This window comes from Malaclemys terrapin, chromosome 2 (genome assembly GCF_027887155.1).
Source record: "Malaclemys terrapin pileata isolate rMalTer1 chromosome 2, rMalTer1.hap1, whole genome shotgun sequence".
NCBI lineage: Eukaryota > Metazoa > Chordata > Testudines > Emydidae > Malaclemys > Malaclemys terrapin.
Window position 1 is genome coordinate 227,180,243 of NC_071506.1, and position 21,953 is coordinate 227,202,195.

At 39.9% G+C, this 21,953-nt stretch overlaps 1 protein-coding gene across 5 annotated transcripts in view; it reads left to right on the forward strand.

Annotated features, from left to right (window-relative positions):
- Positions 1–21,953, forward strand: part of TRA2A (transformer 2 alpha homolog) — a 50,261-nt gene that overhangs the window by 22,088 nt on the left and 6,220 nt on the right. For all 5 annotated transcript variants that reach the window (XM_054020179.1, XM_054020178.1, XM_054020177.1 and 2 more), the window contains one exon: positions 9,988–10,176. In XM_054020179.1, the coding sequence (XP_053876154.1) occupies positions 9,988–10,176 (189 nt within the window). The remainder of the gene's footprint in view (positions 1–9,987; positions 10,177–21,953) is intronic.

The window sequence follows — 21,953 nt, forward strand, 5'->3', positions numbered from 1 at the left end:
ATTAATCCCTCCTGTATCGGGGATTGTAACCTATTACATATGTTCGCAATGTGATACATAGAATAGTTATTGTTATACCTAGCTCTCTCTGTCACACATTAGAAAGGTAAGAGCAATGGTTGAGCTGTCTTTGGGATACTATGTGCAAATAGGAGATTTACAGAAGGGCAGTACAGATAGCAGTAGGTATAGAAGGACTTGCCCATGAAGAAAAGCTAGAAGGAATGTATTAAGCTTAAAAAAAACTACTAAAGGCATGCTGTAACAAACACACATAATTAAGGGTGTCAAGAATAAAGAGGAAATTGCTTAATGATATGGGGAGGAATAACTGGAAATTATGGAATGAAATAGAGCCAGGTAAAACTTAGGCTGAACTTCAGGGGGGGAAATGCTTAAATGGTGTAATTGATGCAATAATCTTCCAAAGGAGGAGTTGGCATCCTTGTTCAAATTACCCAGATTGAGCATGGTAAAACTAGACTGAAACATTGAATAAAGTAGTGAAGCCATTCTGGATCAAAGGAAATAACAAAAAGGCAAAATACTCAAAAATGTCTAGGGAATATCAAGCATTGGCGTAAATTTGAATTGGATAAGGCTTATTTTTTTTATCATACATTTTGGTGTATCACTTCGATCCATGATCAAGAGTCATCAGTACCTATCTGACTTTAGTTTCTGGAAGGAACCTGCCAATTGAAATCTGAAGTGCTGCTCCTTATATTGTTGCAAGTAGCTCTATCTCCTGTATAGGCTTTTAGCCCACAGCAGAGCCTTTGCTATCAGTAGTCCTCTGTCTCTCCGCTCCAGTTGACAGTTACTTTAGTGACTCAGGTACTCTTACTTCAACACTTCTGTAGCTATGGCAGCAGAAGCAAGATCCAAATGAAACATGGGGCTGGAGTATGCCTGATCTATTCTGTGGCAAGCTTGCCCATAGGATTTTGACCTTCCTTCAAGACAGAGAGTCCCACAAGATTGATGACACCAAGAACAAGAACCTATGATCCTGATGGGCTGGGCAATATGCTGTTTGGTATTGCACAAGATGACTTACCAACCAAGGAGGCTCAGTCCAATTAAAATGGATGATTTAAGTCTTTACTGCTGGGGGAATGAAAGCTGAAACGAGCTTTTCCTCCAAATCTATTTGGACTACTAAGAATACCAACGCTGCCCAGCTATCCACTTACTATAAAAAAACAGGGGGTTGGACAACTCACATACTCCTGATCTTTTAGGAAGTTCATCTAAGTTATGCCTTTTTTCTCGGATCCGTTGCATCCTGAAGAAACTGAATTCAGTGGCTCTGATTCTGATCACCACCAATTTGGTAGAAATGATCAGGATGATCCAAATTGATGATCCTGATTTCATTTGCCTTCAGTTTGCCTGATTATGTGTTCTTTACATTGGCGTTGGAGTTAGCAATAAGCAGTCTAAATTGCTCGACTTGGGAAATACATTAGTTTATGTAACCATGGTAGCTAACTTCAGACATAAATCAGTACATTTCTCCATATCAAAAGTGCCTGTTGACCCCTTGCTACCTTAAAATATTTTAAAAGGTGCAAGTGAGGAAAGCATTTCGCATATGGCGATATGCCCATTTCATTTATTAGTTTGCACAATACAATATTTTAGGTATAAAATCAAGCCTAGAACATGTGTACAGCATGAGTATGTTTTACTGTAGTGGTAATTTTTTAGGCACTCACACTTAGGAGTAGTGTATATATGTATAGAATGCATACAAAAATGCATTAAAAAGGTTATTTAAGGTTTAAAAGTATGTTAACAAACACCCAAGGAAATTACATTTAAAAAAATCTACACTTAGTTATTTAGGTTACAAAGCAAAGAAAGTTGGGGAATGTCAGATTCACAGTTGCCCATGCAACCTAAATTCCCCCCCCTTGTGCATACAGTCTGTGGACTAAATGAGGTAGGTGTTTTGGGAGGGGTGGAGGATTTGATTAAAGATTGTCAAAATGCATGTGGACAAAGTGGCGGAATTAAGATTGCACAGGCAACTGTAAATCTGGACATTCTTAACTTCTGCATTCTTAATTTTGTAATCCTAAACAATTTTCTTTTGAAGCAGTTTTTTGTATTGCACTTCCCTAGGTCTGTTAAAGGGAAAAATATAAAGCAGGTTGTATGGCTGTAACAATCACCGTCATGGATAATCAAGAAAGTTTGAGACCTCAACCCTCAGCAGTGCAGCAAAATTTCTGCCACTTGAGAACTGACCATATTAACCGGCAGCAGCAGCAGACAGTTATCCCAGAGCAGGAATGGGCTGCAGGTGCCATGTGCAGAGTCAGTGGGGTACGTGGGGGATCCTGGCTTGATAGTCTCCACTCCCTTCCAACTACCCCCTGAGCTGAGGGAGCTTCTGCCCCATATGATGCCCGCAAGGGCAGGCAGATGAAGATTGACCTAGATCATGGCTTCAGAGTTGTATGTTTGTATCCATGTCCAATCCGCAAACATAATCTGTGGATATCCGCAGATTTGCAGGGCTCTACCCATGTGATGTGGTTGGAGAATTAGGGGGCCCGGTCTAGCTCCTTCTCTAAAGAGCACTACTGGAGTTGCTCTGGTAGGGCCCAGATGTTCCTAATACATTGTGTGCTGTGGCAGCCTGGTTCATTAGAATGTCTGTGTTCTGTTTAATATTTTGGCATGCAGACAGAATTTTCCTAAGGAATGCTAATGAAAGAAGGGAAATTATTTTAACTGTTTATAACTCTGCTAAATCTGAAAGGAATTTCATGGGATTAAAGGCACTTCTCTACCCAAGGGCTTTCTAGTTGCCAAATTGCAAAAGCCTGCTGCGAACAGTGTAGGTGTTAGAACTTCTGGAAAAAGAGTTACAAGAATCTGATATGATGGAAAGTGTAATCTCTATATTTAGGTTTCTTTACCACCAGTTACTCCTGTCATAGTGCATGGCATTGTGCATTTTTTATGTTTTTTTCTTCCGTTTATCTTTAACAAATAGGTCTAAATATTTCATCATATAATCTCCTGTTTTAAATACTTTGAATAGATTTGTTTTGCATTTATTTGTATATTTGAGAGAATGAACAATTTTCCTTGATCCAACAATGTAGGTCAGAAAGCATAGTGATAAAGTGAGAAGTGCCAAAAGTCAAGCAGAGCTGGGCCTTACGAAGGTAATTAAAATCAATAGTAAAAGGTTCTTTAGCCCTATAAACAAAAAGAAAACAAGGAAGGAGGTGGGACTGCTAAACACTGAGGACAGGGTGGAGATTAAAATAATATTAAGTATGGCCTAACACCTAAACAAATACTTTGCCTCAGTTTTTAATAAGGATAATGAGGTGCTTGGGGGCAGGGGTATGGTTGCTGATGGGAATGAGGATATGGAAGTAGAAACTACCACATTGTAGAGGGAGGCCAAACTCAAAACAGCTTAATGAGATCAAATCGAGGGGCCTGGCTAATCTCCATCCAAGAATATTACAGGAACTGGCTCATAAAATTGCTATCCAATAGCAAGGATTTTTAATGAATCCATAAGCTCGGCTGTCATACCATGTGACTGGACAATTACAGACAGAGTGCCTATATTTAAGAAAGGGGGAGGGGCAGAGTAACTTGGGCAACTACAGGCCTGTTAGTTTAACCTCAAATATATGCAAGGTCTTCAAACAAATTTTGAGAGAGTAATTAAAGACATAGAGGTAAATGGTAATTGGGATAAAAAAACAACATACCCCTCTACCTCGATATAACGTGATCCAATATAACACGAATTCAGATATAACACGGTAAAGCAGCGCTCCAGGGGGGCGGGGCTGCGTGCTCTGATGGATCAAAGCAAGTTTGATATAACGCGGTTTCACCTATAACGCGGTAAGATTTTTTGGCTCCCGAGGACAGTGTTATATTGGGGTAGAGGTGTAGTTTTACAAATGGTAGGTGAGGCCAGACAAACAGTTTTTCTAAACAGAAAGAACATAAGAACGGCCATACTGGGTGAGACCAAAGGTCCATCTATCCCAGTATCCTGTCTTCCGACAGTGGCCACTGCCAGGTGCCCAGAGGGAATTAACAGAACAGGTAATCATCAAGTGATCCATCACTTGTCGCCCTTTCCCAGCTTCTGGCAAACAGAGGCTAGGGACCCCATCCCAGCTAATAGCCATTGATGGACCTGTCCTCCATGAACTTATTTAGTTCTTTTTTGAACCCTGTTAGTCTTGGCCTTCACAACATCCTCTGGCAGAGAGTTCCACAGCTTGACTGTGCATTGTGTGAAGAAATACTTCCTTTTGTTTGTTTTAAACCTGCTGTCTATTATTTTCATTTGGTGAGGCCTAGTTCGTGTGTTATGAGGAGTAAATAACACTTCCTTATTTACTTTCCCCACACCAGTCATGATTTTATAGACCTCTGTCATTTTCCCCCTTAGTGGTCTCTTTTCCAAGCTGAAAAGTCCCAGTCTTATTAATCTCTCCTCATACGGCAGTGGTTCCATACCTCTAATCATTTTTGTTGCCCTTTTCTGAATCTTTTCCAATTCCAATATATCTTCTTTTTTTTTAGATTGGGCGACCACACCCTGCACGCAATATTCAAGATGTGGGCATACAAAGGATTTATATAGAGGCAATATATTTTCTATCTTTATCTATCCCTTTCTTAATGATTCCCAACATTCTGTTTGCTTTTTTGACTGCCGCTGCAGATTGAGTGGATGTTTTCAGAGAACTGTCCACAATGACTCCCAAGATCTCTTTCTTGAGTGGTAACAGCTAATTTAGACCCCATTATTTTATATGGATAGTTGGGATTGTTTTCCAATGTGCATTCCTTTGCATTTATCAACATTGAATTTCATCTGCCATTTTGTTGCCCAGTCACTCAGTTTTGAGAGATCCTTTTGTAGCTCTTCACAGTTAAGTCTCAGCCAGACTATCTTGAGTAGTTTTGTATAATCTGCAAATTTTGCCACTTCACTGTTTATCCTTTTTCTAGATTATTTAATAATATGTCAAATAGGACTGGGCCCGTATTGACCCCTGGGGGACACGACTATTTACTACTCTTCATTCTGAAAACTGACCATTTATTCCTACCCTTTGTTCCCTATCTTTTAACCAGTTACTGACAATGCTTAGTAGTCCTGCAATTTCACATCTGACTTATTTCAGAATTTTTGGGTGAATACCATCTGGTCCTGGTAACTTATTACTGTTTAGTTTATCAATTTGTTCCAAAACCTCCTCTAATGACAGCTCAGTCTGGGACAGTTCCTCAGATTTGGCACCTAAAAAGAATGGTTCAGGTTTGGGAATCTCCCTCACATCCTCAGCCGTGTGAAGACCGATGCAAAGAATTCATTTAGTTTCTCCACAATGGCCTTATCCTCCTTGAGTGCTCCTTTATCATCTCAATGGTTCAGTGGCCCCACTGGTGGTTTAGCAGGCTTCCTGCTTCTGATGTACTTAAAAAAATTATTTTGCTATTACTTTTTGAGTCTTTGGCTAGCTGTTCTTCAAATTCTTTTTTGGCCTTCCTAATAATATTTTGACATTTCATTTGCTAGAGTTTATGCTCCTTTCTATTTTCCTCACTAGGATTTAACTTCCACTTTTTGCCTCTCACTGCTTCTTTTACTTTATTGTTTAGCTACAGTGGCTCTTTTTTGGTTCTCTTACAAGGTTTTTTAGTTTGGGGTATATATTTAAGTTGAGCCTCTATTATGGTGTCTTTAAAAAGTTTGCATGCAGCTTGCAGGGATTTTACTTTTGGCACTGTACCTTATAATTTCTGTTTAACCTCCTCATTTTTGTGTGGTCCCCCTTTTTGAAATAAAATGCTACAGTGTTGGGCTGCTATGGTGTTTTCTCTGCCCCAGGGATGTTAAATTTAATTATGTTAATGGTCACTATTACCAAGCTGGTCCAGCTATATTCATCTCTTGGACCTGATCCTGTGCTCCACTTAGGACTAAATCAAGAATTCTCTCTCCTCTTGTGGGTTCCAGGACTAGCTGCTCCGAGAAGCAGTCATTTAAGGCAGGGATTGGCAAACTACGGCCCTTCAGATGTTTTAATCAGGCCCTCAAGTGCCTGCCGGGAAGTGGGGTCCATGGCTTGCCCCACTCCACGCTTGCCATGGCACTGTGCGGCTCCCGGAAGCAGCAGTATGTCCCATCTCCAGCTCCTACTTGAAGGGGCAGCCAGGGTGCTCTGCATGCTGCCCCCGCCCCAAGTGCTGCCCCCACAAGTCCCATTGGCCAGCAACTGCAGCCATTGGCAGCTGCGGACGGGGCAGCTCGCAGAGCCGTCTGGTCACGCCTCTGCTTAGGAGGCAGAGGGGTTCATGCTGCTGCTTCCAGGAGCTGCTTGAGGTAAGTGCCGCCCACAGCCTGCACCCCGACCCCTCGCGTGCCCCGTCCCTCCCCCCGCACCCCTGTCCCAGCCGTGATCTCCTTCCCGCCGCCAAGTTTCTGTGATGCCTATTATATCAATATCCTCATTTAATGTAAGGCACTTCAGTTCACCCATCTTATTAAAGCACTTTAAAAACTTGTCACTTTTAAGCTGTCTGCCATTATATGACGGCATGTAGTGATCTAATCTACCTGGATTTCAGTAAAGCATTTGATACAGTTCTATGTGGGAAATTATTAGTTAAATTGAAGAAAATGGGTATTAATATGAGAATCAAAAGATGGGTAAGGAACTGGTTAAATAAAGGGGAAACTACAACAGGACATGTTGAAAGGTGAACTGGCAGGCTGGAGGGAAGTTATAGTGGAGTTCCTCAGGGATTGGTTTTGGGACCAAGCTTATTTAACATTTTTGTTAATGACCTTGATACAAAAAGTGAGCACTAATAAAAACTGAATGACTCAGTGGGGACATTGTCAATACTGAGGAGGACATACAAAAAGATTTGGATGACCTTGAAAACTGAAGTAATAGAAAAGGAATGAAATTTAATATTGCAAAGTGCAAGATCATGCACTTCAGGGACTAATTACAAGAATTTTTGCTGTAAGCTGAGGATTTACCATTGGAAGCGACTGAGGAGAAGACAGACTTGGGTATATTGATTGGCAGCTCAATCATCCTGTGATCAGTGTGATGTGGCCATGAAAGTGGCTAATGCAATTCTAGGCTGCATCAGATGAAACATTTCCAGTAGAGCTATGGAATTACCATTGTGCAAGGTACTGGTGAGATCTCATCTGGTTACAGTGTACAGTTTTGGACTCCCATGTTTAAGATGAATTCAAACTGGAACCAGGTGCAAAGAAGGGCGACTAGTATGAGGAGAGAAGTGGAGAATCTGCCTTGCTAGATGAGACCTATGGAGCTTGGCTTGTTTAACCTAACAAAATGAAGGCTGAGGGGAGCTATGATTACTCTCTGTAAATATATCAGAGGGATAAATACCAGGGAAGGAGAGGAGGTTTTTAAGGGCCATTGTTGTCACAGGAACAAATGGATATAAACTGGCCATAAATAGGCTTAGGTTTGAAATTAGACAAAGGTTTCTAACCATCAGAGGAGTGAAGTTCTGGAACAGCCTTCCAAGGGGAGTAGTGGGGGGCAAAAAACCTAACTTATTTCAAGACTCGGCTTAATAAGTTGACGGAGGGGATGGTATAATGATAGCTTGCAATGGCCCATCCACTATTGCAAGTTCCAATTATCCCCAGCAGTCTGAGATGGGATGCTAGCTGGGGAGGGTTCTGTGTTACTACAGAGAATTTCCCAGGTGTCTTGCTGTTGGGTCTTGCTGACATCCTCGGGGCCTAACCAGTTGCTATATTTGGGGTCGGGAAGGAATTTTCCCCCAGGTGAGAGAGACAGGTTTTTTAGCCTTCATCTGCAGTGTGAGGCATGGGTTACTTGCTGATTTGAACTAGAGTAAATGTTTGATTCCCTGTAACTTGAAGTCTTTAAATGAAGGTCTGAGGACTTCAGTAACTCAGAGGTTATGAGCCTATTACAGGAGTGTGTGAGAGAGATTCTGTGGTCTACTTTGTTCAGGAGGTCGGATTAGATGATTACGATGGTCCGTTCTGGCTTTTAAGTCCGTATCTGTATCAGTTCTCACATTAATTATAAAAATTTCTGTATAATATTGTAAATGAGCTTACCCGCAGACACAGAAAACTTTAAGCTTTGTAAATTATAAACAATGGTGAAAACCAGGTAGAAAATGGTTTAGTCATGAGAAAAGCTTAAAGAAACACCATCAGTTTGTGATCTGGTCAATTAAAGTAGTAGTTTTGGAACCCATGTTTGTCCAAGAATGCCCTATCAATTTTTTATAGCATGTACAATCACATTTTTCTTTTAAACTTTCACTTTTATTGTATAAGAAATACACAGAAAAACACACAGAAATAATTAAAACTGATTGTGCATTTGACATTATTGAATAAAGTAAACCGATTGAAGGTACAAAAGAATTTTCTCACTAAAATTTCAGTTAGTAATTTTAAATTCTAACAATGACAAGAACAAAATTATCATACAGATGTTTGATTTTTAAATTTGAAGTGTCTTTATGCCTTAAACAGGATGGAAACCTCATTTCAAAAGGCACAGGGCCCACACATTGTCACAAGGAGTGTTTCTTTTAGAATAACTGACATGAATAAGAAGTTCATGCCAATTGTAGAGATATGAGATCCCGTAGGGAATTAAGGGATGAAATTACACTTTTTTTATGTAAGTCAATGATTTTCATCAAGTTAGTGGTCACTGAAAATGTCAGTGAATTATTCCATGGCTGTGGAATTAAGCTCCAAAATGAAAAATAAAAAATAAATTGTAATTTTCTTCACAGTTCCGGGGATCAGGAGCATGTAAACCAGTGTACTTTTTGTGGCTAGAAAATCTGAAACTATAGTTCTGAAAGGTGTGAACTGCCCCATTAACTTCATTGTTCTATCTAAAAATGATTAAATAAATTTCAACCTTATTAACTTTCACTGCTAATTGTAGCTGAAACATTCAGCTACTGCAATTAATCCTACAGTCCTAAAGCGAAAGTTCCAAATGTGCCAAAAGTTTCAAAACAGTTTTTACAATGCATTGTATTAAAACTAAAATATCCAACATATCAAAAAATGAAAATGTGGAGACAACATAAAATAAATGTAATAAAAAGTACTGTAGTGATTGTATGGGTCAATGTTATATTTTTAAAAAGTAGGTTTAGTAAAATTCAACTGAAATGAAGGTGCCAAAGAATTTCCAGTCTACCATGTAAGAATCCTGGCATCTTGCTGCAGAACTCTGGTCCTACTGGTTTTGGAGTGCCAAGGTCCCTTTAAAATAGTACACATCTATACTATTTAGATAAGATGAGCTTGTGATCTTGGTCTGTTTAGAGGGATAGGACAGATATGCACCTTACAAACCTAAATTGAGCCTTTTATTTACAGACAAAAAACTATTGTGGGGGGGGGGGGGGAATGACAGAAATATTCACAATCTTTGGGGAAGATTACAGGTATAGTAATAGTTGAGATGTCCATAGCTAGCAAAAGATAAATTAGGAATTCAGGCACCCCTATGCTAAATATTCATGAATAGAGTATTAAATGACATTGCAGTCAAGGATGGAATCTCAATGGAGAGTAGTGCTACTCTGACCACTAGTGTCTGTCCTTCCAAATCAGGCCAGTAGCATATTAGGGAGGGGCAGTATCGGAAAGCTTCTGGAGCAGCTCTCTATGTTGTACTTGCTCTGTAGGTGAACAAAGGGCTTCAGATTCCAGTACCATGAATTCAGCATCGTTTGCTAATATTTAATTTGCTGTAATAGATTTTATTAAAAAAAAAGTTTGATTTTTGAAAATATCTTTTAGTTCATTAAGGTTGAAGTGCTAAGCTTTGAATAACCAGGAAAACAAATAGTAGTTGGCTGATATGATAGTAATAACATTTTAATGGAATATATTTTGAACTTTCGTTTTAACAGGCTAATCCAGATCCTAACACATGCCTTGGAGTGTTTGGCCTCAGTTTGTATACCACTGAGCGAGACTTGCGTGAAGTCTTTTCCCGTTACGGACCTTTGAGTGGCGTCAATGTGGTTTATGATCAGCGGACTGGACGATCAAGAGGATTCGCTTTTGTTTATTTTGAGAGAATAGACGATTCTAAAGAGGTAAATTCATGTTTATTGCTCTTGACTGTAGTTCATTCTTATTACATATTTGTAAAAAGGTTCACAAATATTTTTATAAACTAAAGAATTTAAATGTATTTTGTGAATCTCATAAATGCTGAAAATAGCTGTCAAAATAGTACATTGGTCAAATTCATGAGAAGTAATGATTTGGTGTTTATAAAACACTGCAATTTTATACACAAATATATTGTTTAAGCAAACATTATTAGGCTTGACAGCTGTAAAGTGCAATCAGTATACATCCATTAACACAACCATAACTACCCACTAATGCAAGCCCTATTTGCCTCACTACATCTATTACAAAATGGAAATAAAATCTTTAAAGGGGCATGGACTTTTTTTAACGTTACAAAACTTTTTAAACATCTGCCTTTAAAAAATTACTTCTCTCTTCCCTGAGCAGTCTCTTATCTATCAGAATCGTGAGAAATACCATTGTTTTCCCTCACATAGTCTTGAGCTTTTGTCTGTCACCATTGGTTTAAGGAACAAGATTTGGACAGCTTAGTTTGACTTGTCAGTGTGTGCCTTTTTATTGGTCAGTGGGTTACTAATCAATGCAAAACAGTTACGACACACCTTGCTGCTGGGATTGATCATTCTCCAGCCATGATATGGTCAGTTGAGGAGGAAAGAATGGAAACCAAGAATCTAAATTGATTTTTGCACAAGGGGTACAGAACACTATATTAAATTAGTGTCTTTTTTAAAAAGAGGTGTGTTGTTACTTCTTCCCTGATATGAAATTATATTGAAACTTCTGTGGCTGTGAGGCCTCAATTAAAGATACTGTATCTCCAGTTTTTCTAAACAGTGCTCTGTCAAAATGAAGAAAAATAGACACCAAATCAACAGTTTGAAGTTTACAGTCAATGCTGCTTCCATTAAACTAGTTTCTCAAATTCTGGGATGTGACACCTCCCCTACTCTCCCCCCAAGTGGGTCATGAGGGGGTAGCTACCCAATTGGTTGCACTCCAGGGGCTAAGAAACAAAAAACTTCCTATGTTTAGGTAGAAGGCATTTTGATTAAGAGAAAGGGTGGGTTAGTGGTTAACACTGGACTGGGACTTGAGAGATATGGATTCCGTTCCTGGTTCTGCCATAGATTTCTAGTGTAACTACAGATGAGTAATTTGCAGGTTAAGTTTCCTGATTGTAAAATGGAGATAATAGATTCAGGAATTGCAGTAAAATGGAGAACACCTCATGAGTGTAGAACATCAGTTTATTAATGTTTTTTGTTAAGCACTCATGTGACAAGAATGTGAGACAGGAAGAAAGCTACCAAAGGCTTCAGCTTTTAGGAGTGGGGAAAAGAGAAACTTTCTTTTTCTTGCAGTTACTTCACTCTGTTATTCCACAATAACTTGAAACAGTTGGATGGAAGGAAGTTGGGGAATGGGGGAAATCATAGTGTTATCATCAGCACCTTACTCAACACATTGCCCCCAGTCTCCAAACTGAGGTCCAGTTTCTCGTTGAGGAGTCCATATTTGCACTTCTTTGTGGCCACACATTTTTGTGGGATTTTGGATTGGCTCCTCGGTGGGAACAGTTCATATCCACAGTACTAGACCATGCTCCCTCTTGTTCAGCTGAAGTAACTGGAAGAAGAGCACTATTTTACATACCTTTGGGAATTACTTGCCATACGTAGAAGTCATGCATGCCAACGTGTCCTTTAAAGTGATTCATGTAAACAGCTGAACTTTCTTTCCTGTTCAGTGCTTTAGTCTTTCATGAAGTAGTCCAAAGTAAACAAGTGTTTCTTTGGACCATTAGCAGGTTCATGTGCATTCTGACATGTCTGAAAATTGACTAACATTCCTTTGAGATTTTAATGTGACTCTGGCAAAGCTGATCAGCTTTAAAATTATTTAGTACCTGTGTTTTCTGCTACTGAGTAATTGGCTACAGAGACCCCACCTTAAGCAAAACTTAAGATTTCATTTTAAAGTTTCTAGCCCTCATGGTTATGAAGAGAACATGAAATGAGTGTAAACTGTCTCCGTGTTGTCTTCCTAAGTGTGTAGACAGTCTGAAACAATAGGTCTAAGAGGTGTGAATTATCCTCATGCTCAATAGAGCGTTAATTCTGGAACCTAATTATGACAGTTTGTGTCAGCCTTGTTAACTATAACAATGCTGACCACATTAGCAGAAACATCTGGCTATTATGCTTATTTCACAATCATAAACTGTTTTCCCAGTTTCCAAAAGCCCCAGCTATCTCTTAATCAGCTGATAGTCTCCAGCTTCCACAATGCAGTTCTGTATTTTCAGCACACAATTCTGCAGCCGATTAAAAAACTGATAATTATGGTGCAACATTTAGTTGAATTTAACATGCTTTTATTTAATTCTGTAAAATTCTCCTTTAGTGTGAAACTGCTACAGAATTTCCAGTCTTTCACCAGAGTGCTAAATTTCTGTCACGGTAGAATTTGGGTCCATTCAGCATGTCTCAGAGTACACACAACTGCCATCTCTCCATATGCTATCCAGTCCCCTCTACTTAAGTAAAAATATCATAGGTGGTAACAACCAAACTCCACATCACTTAATAGCCCCACCCTATCATTTCTCATTAAGTATCAAGATGTCGACTCCCACCTCTGATTGTCTCATGATACTAGCCTCGATTACCCATTTGTTAGATTTTCAAACAAGGACCGTCATGCTTTCTCCCATGCGGCCCCTCACGCTTGGGAGGAGCTTCCTGTAAACATCCGCAAAACCACTTCAGTGTTCTCCTTCAGATCCCTCCTTAAAACCCTCCTATGCCACGATGCACCCAAAAAAATAAACAGTTGGGTTATGGTCTCAGCACACCAGTAGCCAATGAGGCTGGCCAATATTGTCTAATTGCTTCCCTGTGCTCTTTGTTGTAACCCTCTGTTTCTTGTTGTATAATTAGATTGTAAGCTCCTTGGGCAGGAACCTTCTTTTTTGTTCTCTGTTTATGACGCGCCTGTCATAGTGGGGTCCTGGTACATGAGTACATCTCATAGGCAGTACGAAATTACATATAATTAATATCTGTGGACATCTTGAATTTTTCTGTCAGACTTTAGATAGGTCTTGAGAAAGAGGCAGTCCTTGTAGCAGTAATTAATGGCCACTCTCCAGCTATGGATAAAAGCAAAACCTCAACCTTACTTTGGCTTTTGATTCTATTGTTGCATGGCATAGCTAAAGTAGATGGCATAACACTACACTCATTCCAACTGAACAGGACCCAGATAGAGGTGTTGGAAAGCTGCTCCTCTTTTTTCTTCAATTGATGTCCCTATGGGTGCTCCGCTTCAGGCACGCATGCACCTGTTGATTGGATCTCCATGATTGGAGATTTTTACTTAGCAATGTCCATTCAGTCTGCTCATCCATCCCTATGCCTCCTTGTGCCAGATACCAAGGCTATATTGGGGTGTGTGGGCAACCGCCCTGAGTTCCTTCTCAATTGCCTCAGCCTGAGACTTAGCCTTAGTGTGTCCTCCTTGAGTGTGCCTTGGCTTTTCTAATATTTCTATAGTGGTATAGTTGTCAGTATAGATTTAGTTAGATAAGTAGTGAGATAATAGTTTTACTGTCTTTACCCTCTGGGAGACTTTTACTTTTCCTGGCAGGGCATATCTGGCATACCAGGCTTCAAACATTGCGTCTCCTGCTGAGAGGCTGTACTTGTGCGAGATGGCCACTCTAAGTGTGTCGGTTGCTTGGGAAGTCTCACGTCTGCCAGAAGTGCAATTTCTGCCTGGCCCTCAAATCCAGGGCAATGAAAAAGGAGGTTAAACTCAGTCTGCTAATGATGGAACACTCCTTTCAGACAGTTGCTGAGTCTGGTCAGGAGACAGACACAGAGAGAGACACACACACACAGTACAACTGTCTCCAGACAGCACCCCTTTTACCTCAGCACAGGCTCCTCCTAAGGAAGGAAGAACTTTGGAGGCTTCAGGAAATGCTTCTAAAAAGAAGAATATTGGCTCTCGCCCTAAGGACCCAGCTCCAAAACAAGTCCAGGACCCTGATGAGATCTATGGTCTCTGAAGGCTCTACCTCTTGACTCAATACCACTGAGTCGAAGGACTCCTCATCCATTACCAGAGGGGTTGTAAAGTCCTAGAGCACCAAGGAGAAAGAGAGGTCCAATCGGGACTTGGTACCTTCTGTCAGCAAGGAGGGCAAGCGCAGACACTCAGGACTGGCACCATCAAGTTCAGCCTAGCTGTCAGTACTCATGCATTCGGCACCAGCAAGCAACAGCACCATACACCATTGGCTTTTATTTCGGTATGCCTACCATTGGCGGTACCATCAATTTTGGCAACCAGGGCCTCCGCTACCGTGTTGGTACTGATCCCCTTTTCGGTACCACAGGAGTTCAGATATACTAAGAGAATATCAGCCTTTCATCCTCCACTAGAACGATTTTCCATATTTGCTCATGCAGTGTGGTCTAGGCTTATTAAAGGTTTGAGGAATGTCTGTCTCCAGATTAGAAACCCTGCCCCAACCTCAGACCTCAGTCTGGTACCTTGAGACCTCCATTCGACCCAGTGGCAACCTGCTCTGTTGTTTTGGTCTATGAAGACAGCCTTTTTAGTAGCCATCACATCAGCCATAAGGTCAGGGAGATTGGATCCTGGATGGAAGATTCCCTTTCCCTGTCCCCCATTTACAGTGTCTTTAAGGGTAAGTTCTCTTTACATCCACACCTTAAATTCTTATCTAAGGTTCTATCAGAGTTCCACCTTATTCAAGCCATTCATCTATTGGTGTTTTTTCCAAAGCTACATAGTTCTCTACAGGATTTTTGTTTATATACCCTGGATGTCAGAAGGGCATTGGCCTTCTACTTAGATGGGATCAAGCAATTTAGGAAGACACCTAGGCTCTTCATTTCCTTTGCAGATAGATCCACACAGTTCTCAATCTCTACTCACAGGCTATTAAGATGGATATCTAGATGTATTTATCACTTGTTATGATGCTGTGGGTGTTCATCCACCCCCACCCCCAGGGTAATAGCACATTCAACCAGATCGCAGACAACATCTGTGGCATTACTGATTGAGCGTACTAGTATCTGAAATACCGTAGGGCTACTACATGGGCTTCAGTACATACGTTTTCAAAATATTACACCTAGCTCCATGTTGTCCATGCTTGGTTCTGCAGTACTGTTTTCAGTTCCGGATTCTCTTCTGACGCTCCCTCCTCCACTGAAGGTTCTGCTCAGAAGTTACCTAAAGTGGAGCACTCATAGGGACACTTCTCAAAGAAGAGGAGGTTGGTTACTTTGTGCAGTAACTGGTTATTTCAGGGGTGGCAGAAGCACTCTAAAAGTGCGGAGACCACTAGCGCCCAAACTGTGGTCCCTTCCCCCCCTCTTGGTCACTTGCCCCCATGGCTGGTATACCCTCGCACTTTTAAAAGTAGTGGGGCCATGGCCCCCTTGCCTCTCCTGTTCCAGCATTCCGGAGTTCTTTGAGAAATGTGTCTCTACGGGTGCTCCACTACCCACCCTTTTTCCCCTCTGCTTCAGACTATTCCTGTTTTGGGTGGAGAAGAAAGGGCAATTCACCTGCGTGCCCCTCAATAGCCTTGGTACTGGGTTAGAAGACATGGGGCACATGCATGGGCTGAATGGACACTACTAACTGCCTCTGATCAAGGGCTTTCAGGGGTGAATGTGCACCTGAAGGGGGAGACATCTCAAAGAACCACAGTTACTTCACAAAGCGAGTAATTTCTTCCCAAAGAGCTCTCATGTAGAGTACTGTAAAGATCTACTTGCTGAGCTTACAAGACACCATGGGGGTCAACTGACAAACCCATCTTTGTTTTCAACAGATGCAATAAATGACTTCACAGTTATATTCCAGTGTTTCCAAAAGATCAGCTGTTGAACAGCCTTAATTCACCCAGCTTCTTGTATCTAACACCAACTGAATAGGTGTTGCTATTACTACAAAGGCTGTGTTGAGGGCATTTCTTGCTGCTATAAGCCTGTAGCAGTCCTGCACTATCATGCTATTATATAAGGCAGGGTTGTTTCACTTGCCAACCTGAGACCTGTTTTTCTTCAAAATATATGCAAAGTTCACATGTGGTCCTTCCTGCATGCTTTTTCAAAACAATGTTGCTTAGAATCTTTAAGGGTCCAGTTTGGTTTTTAGTTGCTATTTTCAAAGCAGAGGTACCCAAACTATTCTACCTGCTAGAGTATTTTTTGTCCTTTTCAGGATGTTTATTTGAGTAGGCCAATTGTAAAACAAGGATTGTTTCTGAGGGCACAATCTTTGAGGTTCTGTCTGATTTTTTTTTTTATTCTTTTTTTATTAGAGGAAAGGAGATGTTTTATCAGTCATGTTATATTTTCTTAAGAAACTTAAAGTTGGGTATTTGTACCTTGCCTGTTGCAGCATGTGGTCACTTGTGTTCTTCCTTGAGTTACTCAGTCTCAAAGAATGAGATGTTTAAGGAATGGCATTTTATTACAAGGGATTATCACATTTGTAATCCTCTCTCTTTGGAGATAATTCACAGGATTGGCATTCAATCATAAAATTCTAACGAAAAATCATTCTACCTCCACTTGTTTACAGCATTGTCACTGAAACACCTTGATGGAATGCTAGCCCATTCTCACCTATTCACCTACTTCCTATTTGCGTTTTGGGGTTCACTTTTTGTTTTTGTTTTTTTAAAGAAAAAGCATCCTCAGGAATGTTGTTTGTGTTGACTAATAATATATATAGCAGTCGGGGAAAAACTACTACTACACTCATAGCTAAAACACCTTTCAGTAACAATGCTGCACATGTGGGGAAGTGAAATGCCTTCTCAATAAGACCCCAAGTAGAATATCTGGAACATCGTGTATTTGTTTAGTAATGTGTCAGGAAACTTCTAACTGTGAGAGACTGGATAATTCAGGGTATTGGTAATTATATGGAATTTTCAATTTTATCAATGCCAGTTCTATGGAATGTCTAATCTTATAAAACTGTTTTTAGAAGTGGTGGTAATTTACACTGTTGGCAGTCTAGGTAAAGGCACCAAGGATTGTGTAGGCATAGAGACTGCACTGCTTTTTAGACCTTTATAAATTAATTTCCCTGGGTCAGCATAACACATTAATAAAGCATGAACTTGACATTGTTGTTAGATGTACTTTGTGTTAAGGGTGGTCAATTCATCACCTTTCCCAAGCACTGAAACATGAACTTAAATCCAAAAAGACCACAAAAATATTCTGACCAAATATTTACATTACTTAAGACCACTTTTAACTGTTATTATCAATGCTAATTACTATCTACAGTGCTGGCCTATCGGTGTGTTCAGAAATAAATTTACATAGTTTATTATCACAGACTTCAAAAATTCTCATACAAATTATCCAGTGAATGCTTAAAAAAATTGTTCACATTTAAAAAAAAAAAAAAATCATACAGAAGGCACTCTTAAGAACAAAATGCACTAGCAGAGATTAAGAGAGCTTTCGACCTATGGGATTACGATTTAAAAACGTTTGCTGATTGTAAAATGTCCTGACATTGCTGACACACTCACAGAAACATTAGAATAGCATTCTAATTAGAAATAGTTTTGTTTTATATCCTGTATTTATCTACCCTTACATTCTTTCAAGCTTTTTAAAAAACAGGATCCCAAATTCTTAGCAGGATGTTTAAATATGTAAACAAGCTTGCTTGTAATTTCTAACATTTAACATTAGAAATATTTACACCAGAGCAGGAAACAGACTCAGACTCTTAAGGAAATAGAGTCCTGAATGTCAGACTTGACAGATTACAGTAAATAAAAAAGCTATTTTTATATGCTTAATTTGCTTGCATTTTTTATTCTGATCTGAATGAGATATTAAACAATATATTGGTTTCACAAAAGCTTTAGTTTAATTCATTCATTGTGACTGTTTGGTCCTATCACGTTTTAATATTGTTCATTGCGTCACAATTGTTTTTTGTGGAAGTGATTGACACAGGAAGGACTTCAGGTAAGAAATAGGCAACAGAAGCCAATGATTTAGTAGAAATCCTTTCCATGTAAGTAATCACAATTCTTTTTTAAGAAATACTGAAAATTAAATATATGTAGAAATATTTGAATGTGTCCCAAAAGTCATTAACTACTATTTAGAAGTTATAGCTGGAAGTTTTTTATTTAAAACATTTTTACAGTGTGTAAGGGTATTGCTTTTACAATTGAATTAGTAAATTACTGAGGGTACGTCTATACTTGCCTCCGGGTTCGGTGGAAAGCAATCGATCTTCTGGGATCGATTTATTGCGTCCTGTCTAGATGTGATAAATCGGTCCCGGAAGTGCTCGCCGTTGACGCCGGTACTCCTGCTCCGCGAGAGGAGTACGCGGAGTCGACGGGGGAGCCTGCCTGCCGTGTGTGGACCCCGCGGTAAGTACTTTGTAGTTCGAACTAAGGTACTTCGACTTCAGCTTAGTTCGAAGTGGGGGGTTAGTGTGGACCAGCCCTAAGTATGCTTGGCCTGCTTCATTGGTTTCACAAATTCTTGAAGCTGTACATAGCAATTAATGAGACACTGTCAAATAAAGGCCTCTAATGTTTGATCTGTTTGCAGTTTGGGTCGCATCTCTTACTTAAAACCCATCATGGAATTGGCACAATTATTTTTAGTGACTTTAGACCTCATGAAATATATTGACAGAGGATTTCACTTTGTTAGAGGTATCTGCTGAATAAGTGCAACACACATAGATGGCGTAAGCCCTCCTATGTGCCTCAATCCTCCCCATGGTTGTTTTTTCTAAGGCAAAAGTTCCCAAACTTTTGTTATTACGTACCCCTTCTGGATCTACCAGCTGTCTGCATACCTCTAGCCTTTTCATCACTGGTAATTTGTGTTCTAAACACTACCTGTTTTTAGCCATCTGTCCATATTTCACTGTTCTCTTTGGTACATCTTGGAATAAATCAACAACTGTAGTTTATATAACAAATTCCCACAGTGTTAAAGCTTTGACTCATTTATTATGAAAATGCAATAAATAAAATAATAAATAAAATCCACCGTTGCACAATTTCTCCCACGTATCCTCAGAGGTGTGCATACCACTGTTTGGAAACCTCTGTTCTAGGGGGGATGAAAGAGTAGTAGAGTCTCTGCGTGTTGAATCCTTGGCCATTGTCACCTAGGGTAAAGGTGGTATACCAGTCCACTAGGAACTACACAGACTACCAACTTAGAGTTAATAGGCCACTGAACAGCTGTAAGGATATAAACAGTACTAAGCCGATCGAGGTTTTAAGATAGTAATTTAGAATTGAAGGATTCACATGCAGTTACCAATGTTCATATACTTCTACTCTTTCTCCCTCTGTGAAGACAGTGACTTAGTTTTTCCCATGGAATCTACACAAGTAAACTACTAAAACTTGTTTCTGTAGAAGAGCTGTCTGTTTGTTGCATCAACTTATAAAAGCCATGGTGATTTCAGGTCCCCTAGAAAGGTTCAGGTATCGGGGTGAAAATCAGTGTTCAAATAGAAAAGGACAAAATCAATAGGGGGAAAATATTATGGCTCTGAAAGGGTAGTAAAAAGTGATGTTTAAAACCAAAATTAAACTTTAATAATTTTCCTCTTAAATTTTGGCATCTATTATAGATTTTCCAGACATTCAAATCAATGCTGTTTTTCACCCTTTTGACGAAAAAATGAAATTCTGAGACTGTGCCGTATAGATGTGCAATCCTATTTGAAAATATTTGCTACAAATGTTTTAAAGAATTTGATTAACTGTGGGAAACTTTCCCTAGGCAAGTAAACATTTTAAACATTTATTATATGCTTTACAGTAAGTAATAAAAATATGCTTTGCATACAAATACAAAATATCTGTACAAACTGATGTCTTTGAGATACAGAAATGCAAACAATATCAAAAGTTATTAGCATTCCTAATGTGTGTCCCTGGCAATAATGTCTGTTCAAATTTAAGACCCTTTCACCTGTGGACAATTTAGAAGCAGGAAATGGAAGCAGATTTTCAAAGTGGCCTTTGTTTAATCATTTTGCAGTGATTCCACTGCTCTACAGCCAAAATGCTTCTGAAATAAATGTAGTCAAACTTTACTAATTCTGGGTCACTGAGAACGAAAATGATGCTTAAAATTGTTGATTGGCTTTAGTTTTCAAGATATGCTATTGGGTCAGTATATACAACCCTTGACTTGGGAATGGCGGAGGATAAGTGAGTTATAAAGGGAAGGGATCTTAATTTAAACCAGAAATGACTAAAATACATCTTTGACTGGATTTATGAATAAATCTATGACTGGGTTTGGACAGTACTTGCTTTTTAGGCAAAACAATGAATGATGCAATCTGAAGCTGGTATTGCATCATACATGATATGAATTGCGTCATGTTATTCCTAGAAGTCATGGATGATGTAATCACAACGAAGCTTACATCACTCTGCTGAACAAATTGCCCTATATCAGCTCTAGAAAAAATACAGTGTTTGATTTTGCAAAGGGACACATTTCTGTTTAGCCAAAGTGAGCAGAGATGCCTCGTACTTGTGTGAACAGTGCAGATAACTTATGCTATGTTTGTGGTGAAGTAACTTTTGCATCACAAAAGCGCAGTATAACCATTATGGTTAAGAAAGCCTATCACCTTTATTTTGGCTGAAATATTGGAGATCAGGACAAGAGGTGGGCCCCACACATATGCTGCAACACTTGTGCAACAAATCTTTGCCAATGGTTGAACAGGAAAAGGAAATCTATGCCTTTTGCAGTGCCAATGATTTGGAGAGAGCCAACAGATCATACCAGCAAGTGTTACTTCTGCATGGTGCCTCCAGTTGGGAAAGGTGTGTCAAAGAAGAAAAAGTGGACTGTGCATTATCCAAACATTCCATCAGCAATACGCTCAGTACCCCACCGAGAACGACTGCTGGTTCCTGATGCACCAGAATCATTCTCACTTGAGTCAGACGAGGAAGGGAAGAGGATGAAACTTCTGGTCCTGAACCATCAATGTCACAGGACCCCCATTTTCTCCCCTCCTCCTGCTCTGAACCACACCTCATAACACAAGGTGAACTGAATGACCTCGTCAGGGATTTGGAACTACCCAAGAGTAAGGCAGAGCTGTTGGGCTCCAGACTACAGCAGTGGAATCTCCTGGCAGGTGATGTTAGGGTTTCCATGTTCCGTGACCGTCAAAAGGATCTTGTCCCATTCTTCTTCATGGAAGGTGATTTTGTAGCCTGCAACAACATCTATGGTGTGATGGCAGCCCTCAACATCGTTCACGATCCAGATGAGTGGAGACTGTTCATTGATTCATTGAAGAGGGGTCTTAAAGCTGTTTTACTGCATAATGGCAATGTTTTGCCATCAATTCCAGTTGGTCATGCAGTCCATATGAAGGAAACCTATGACAACATGAAACAACTTTTGAGGTGCATAAACTATGACCAACATCAGTGGCAGCTTTGTGGTAATTTGAAGGTTGTTGCTCTCTTGGTCTGCAGACTGGATACACAAAGTACTGCTGTTTTCTCTGTGAATGGGATAGTCGTGCAAGAGATTCCCACTACATCAAGAAAGATTGGCCACTGCGACAGTCATTGGAGCCTGGGAGGAAAAGTGTTCAGCATCCACCACTTGTTGAATCAAGGAAGATTTTGTTACCACCTTTACACATCAAGCTGGGTTTGATGAAG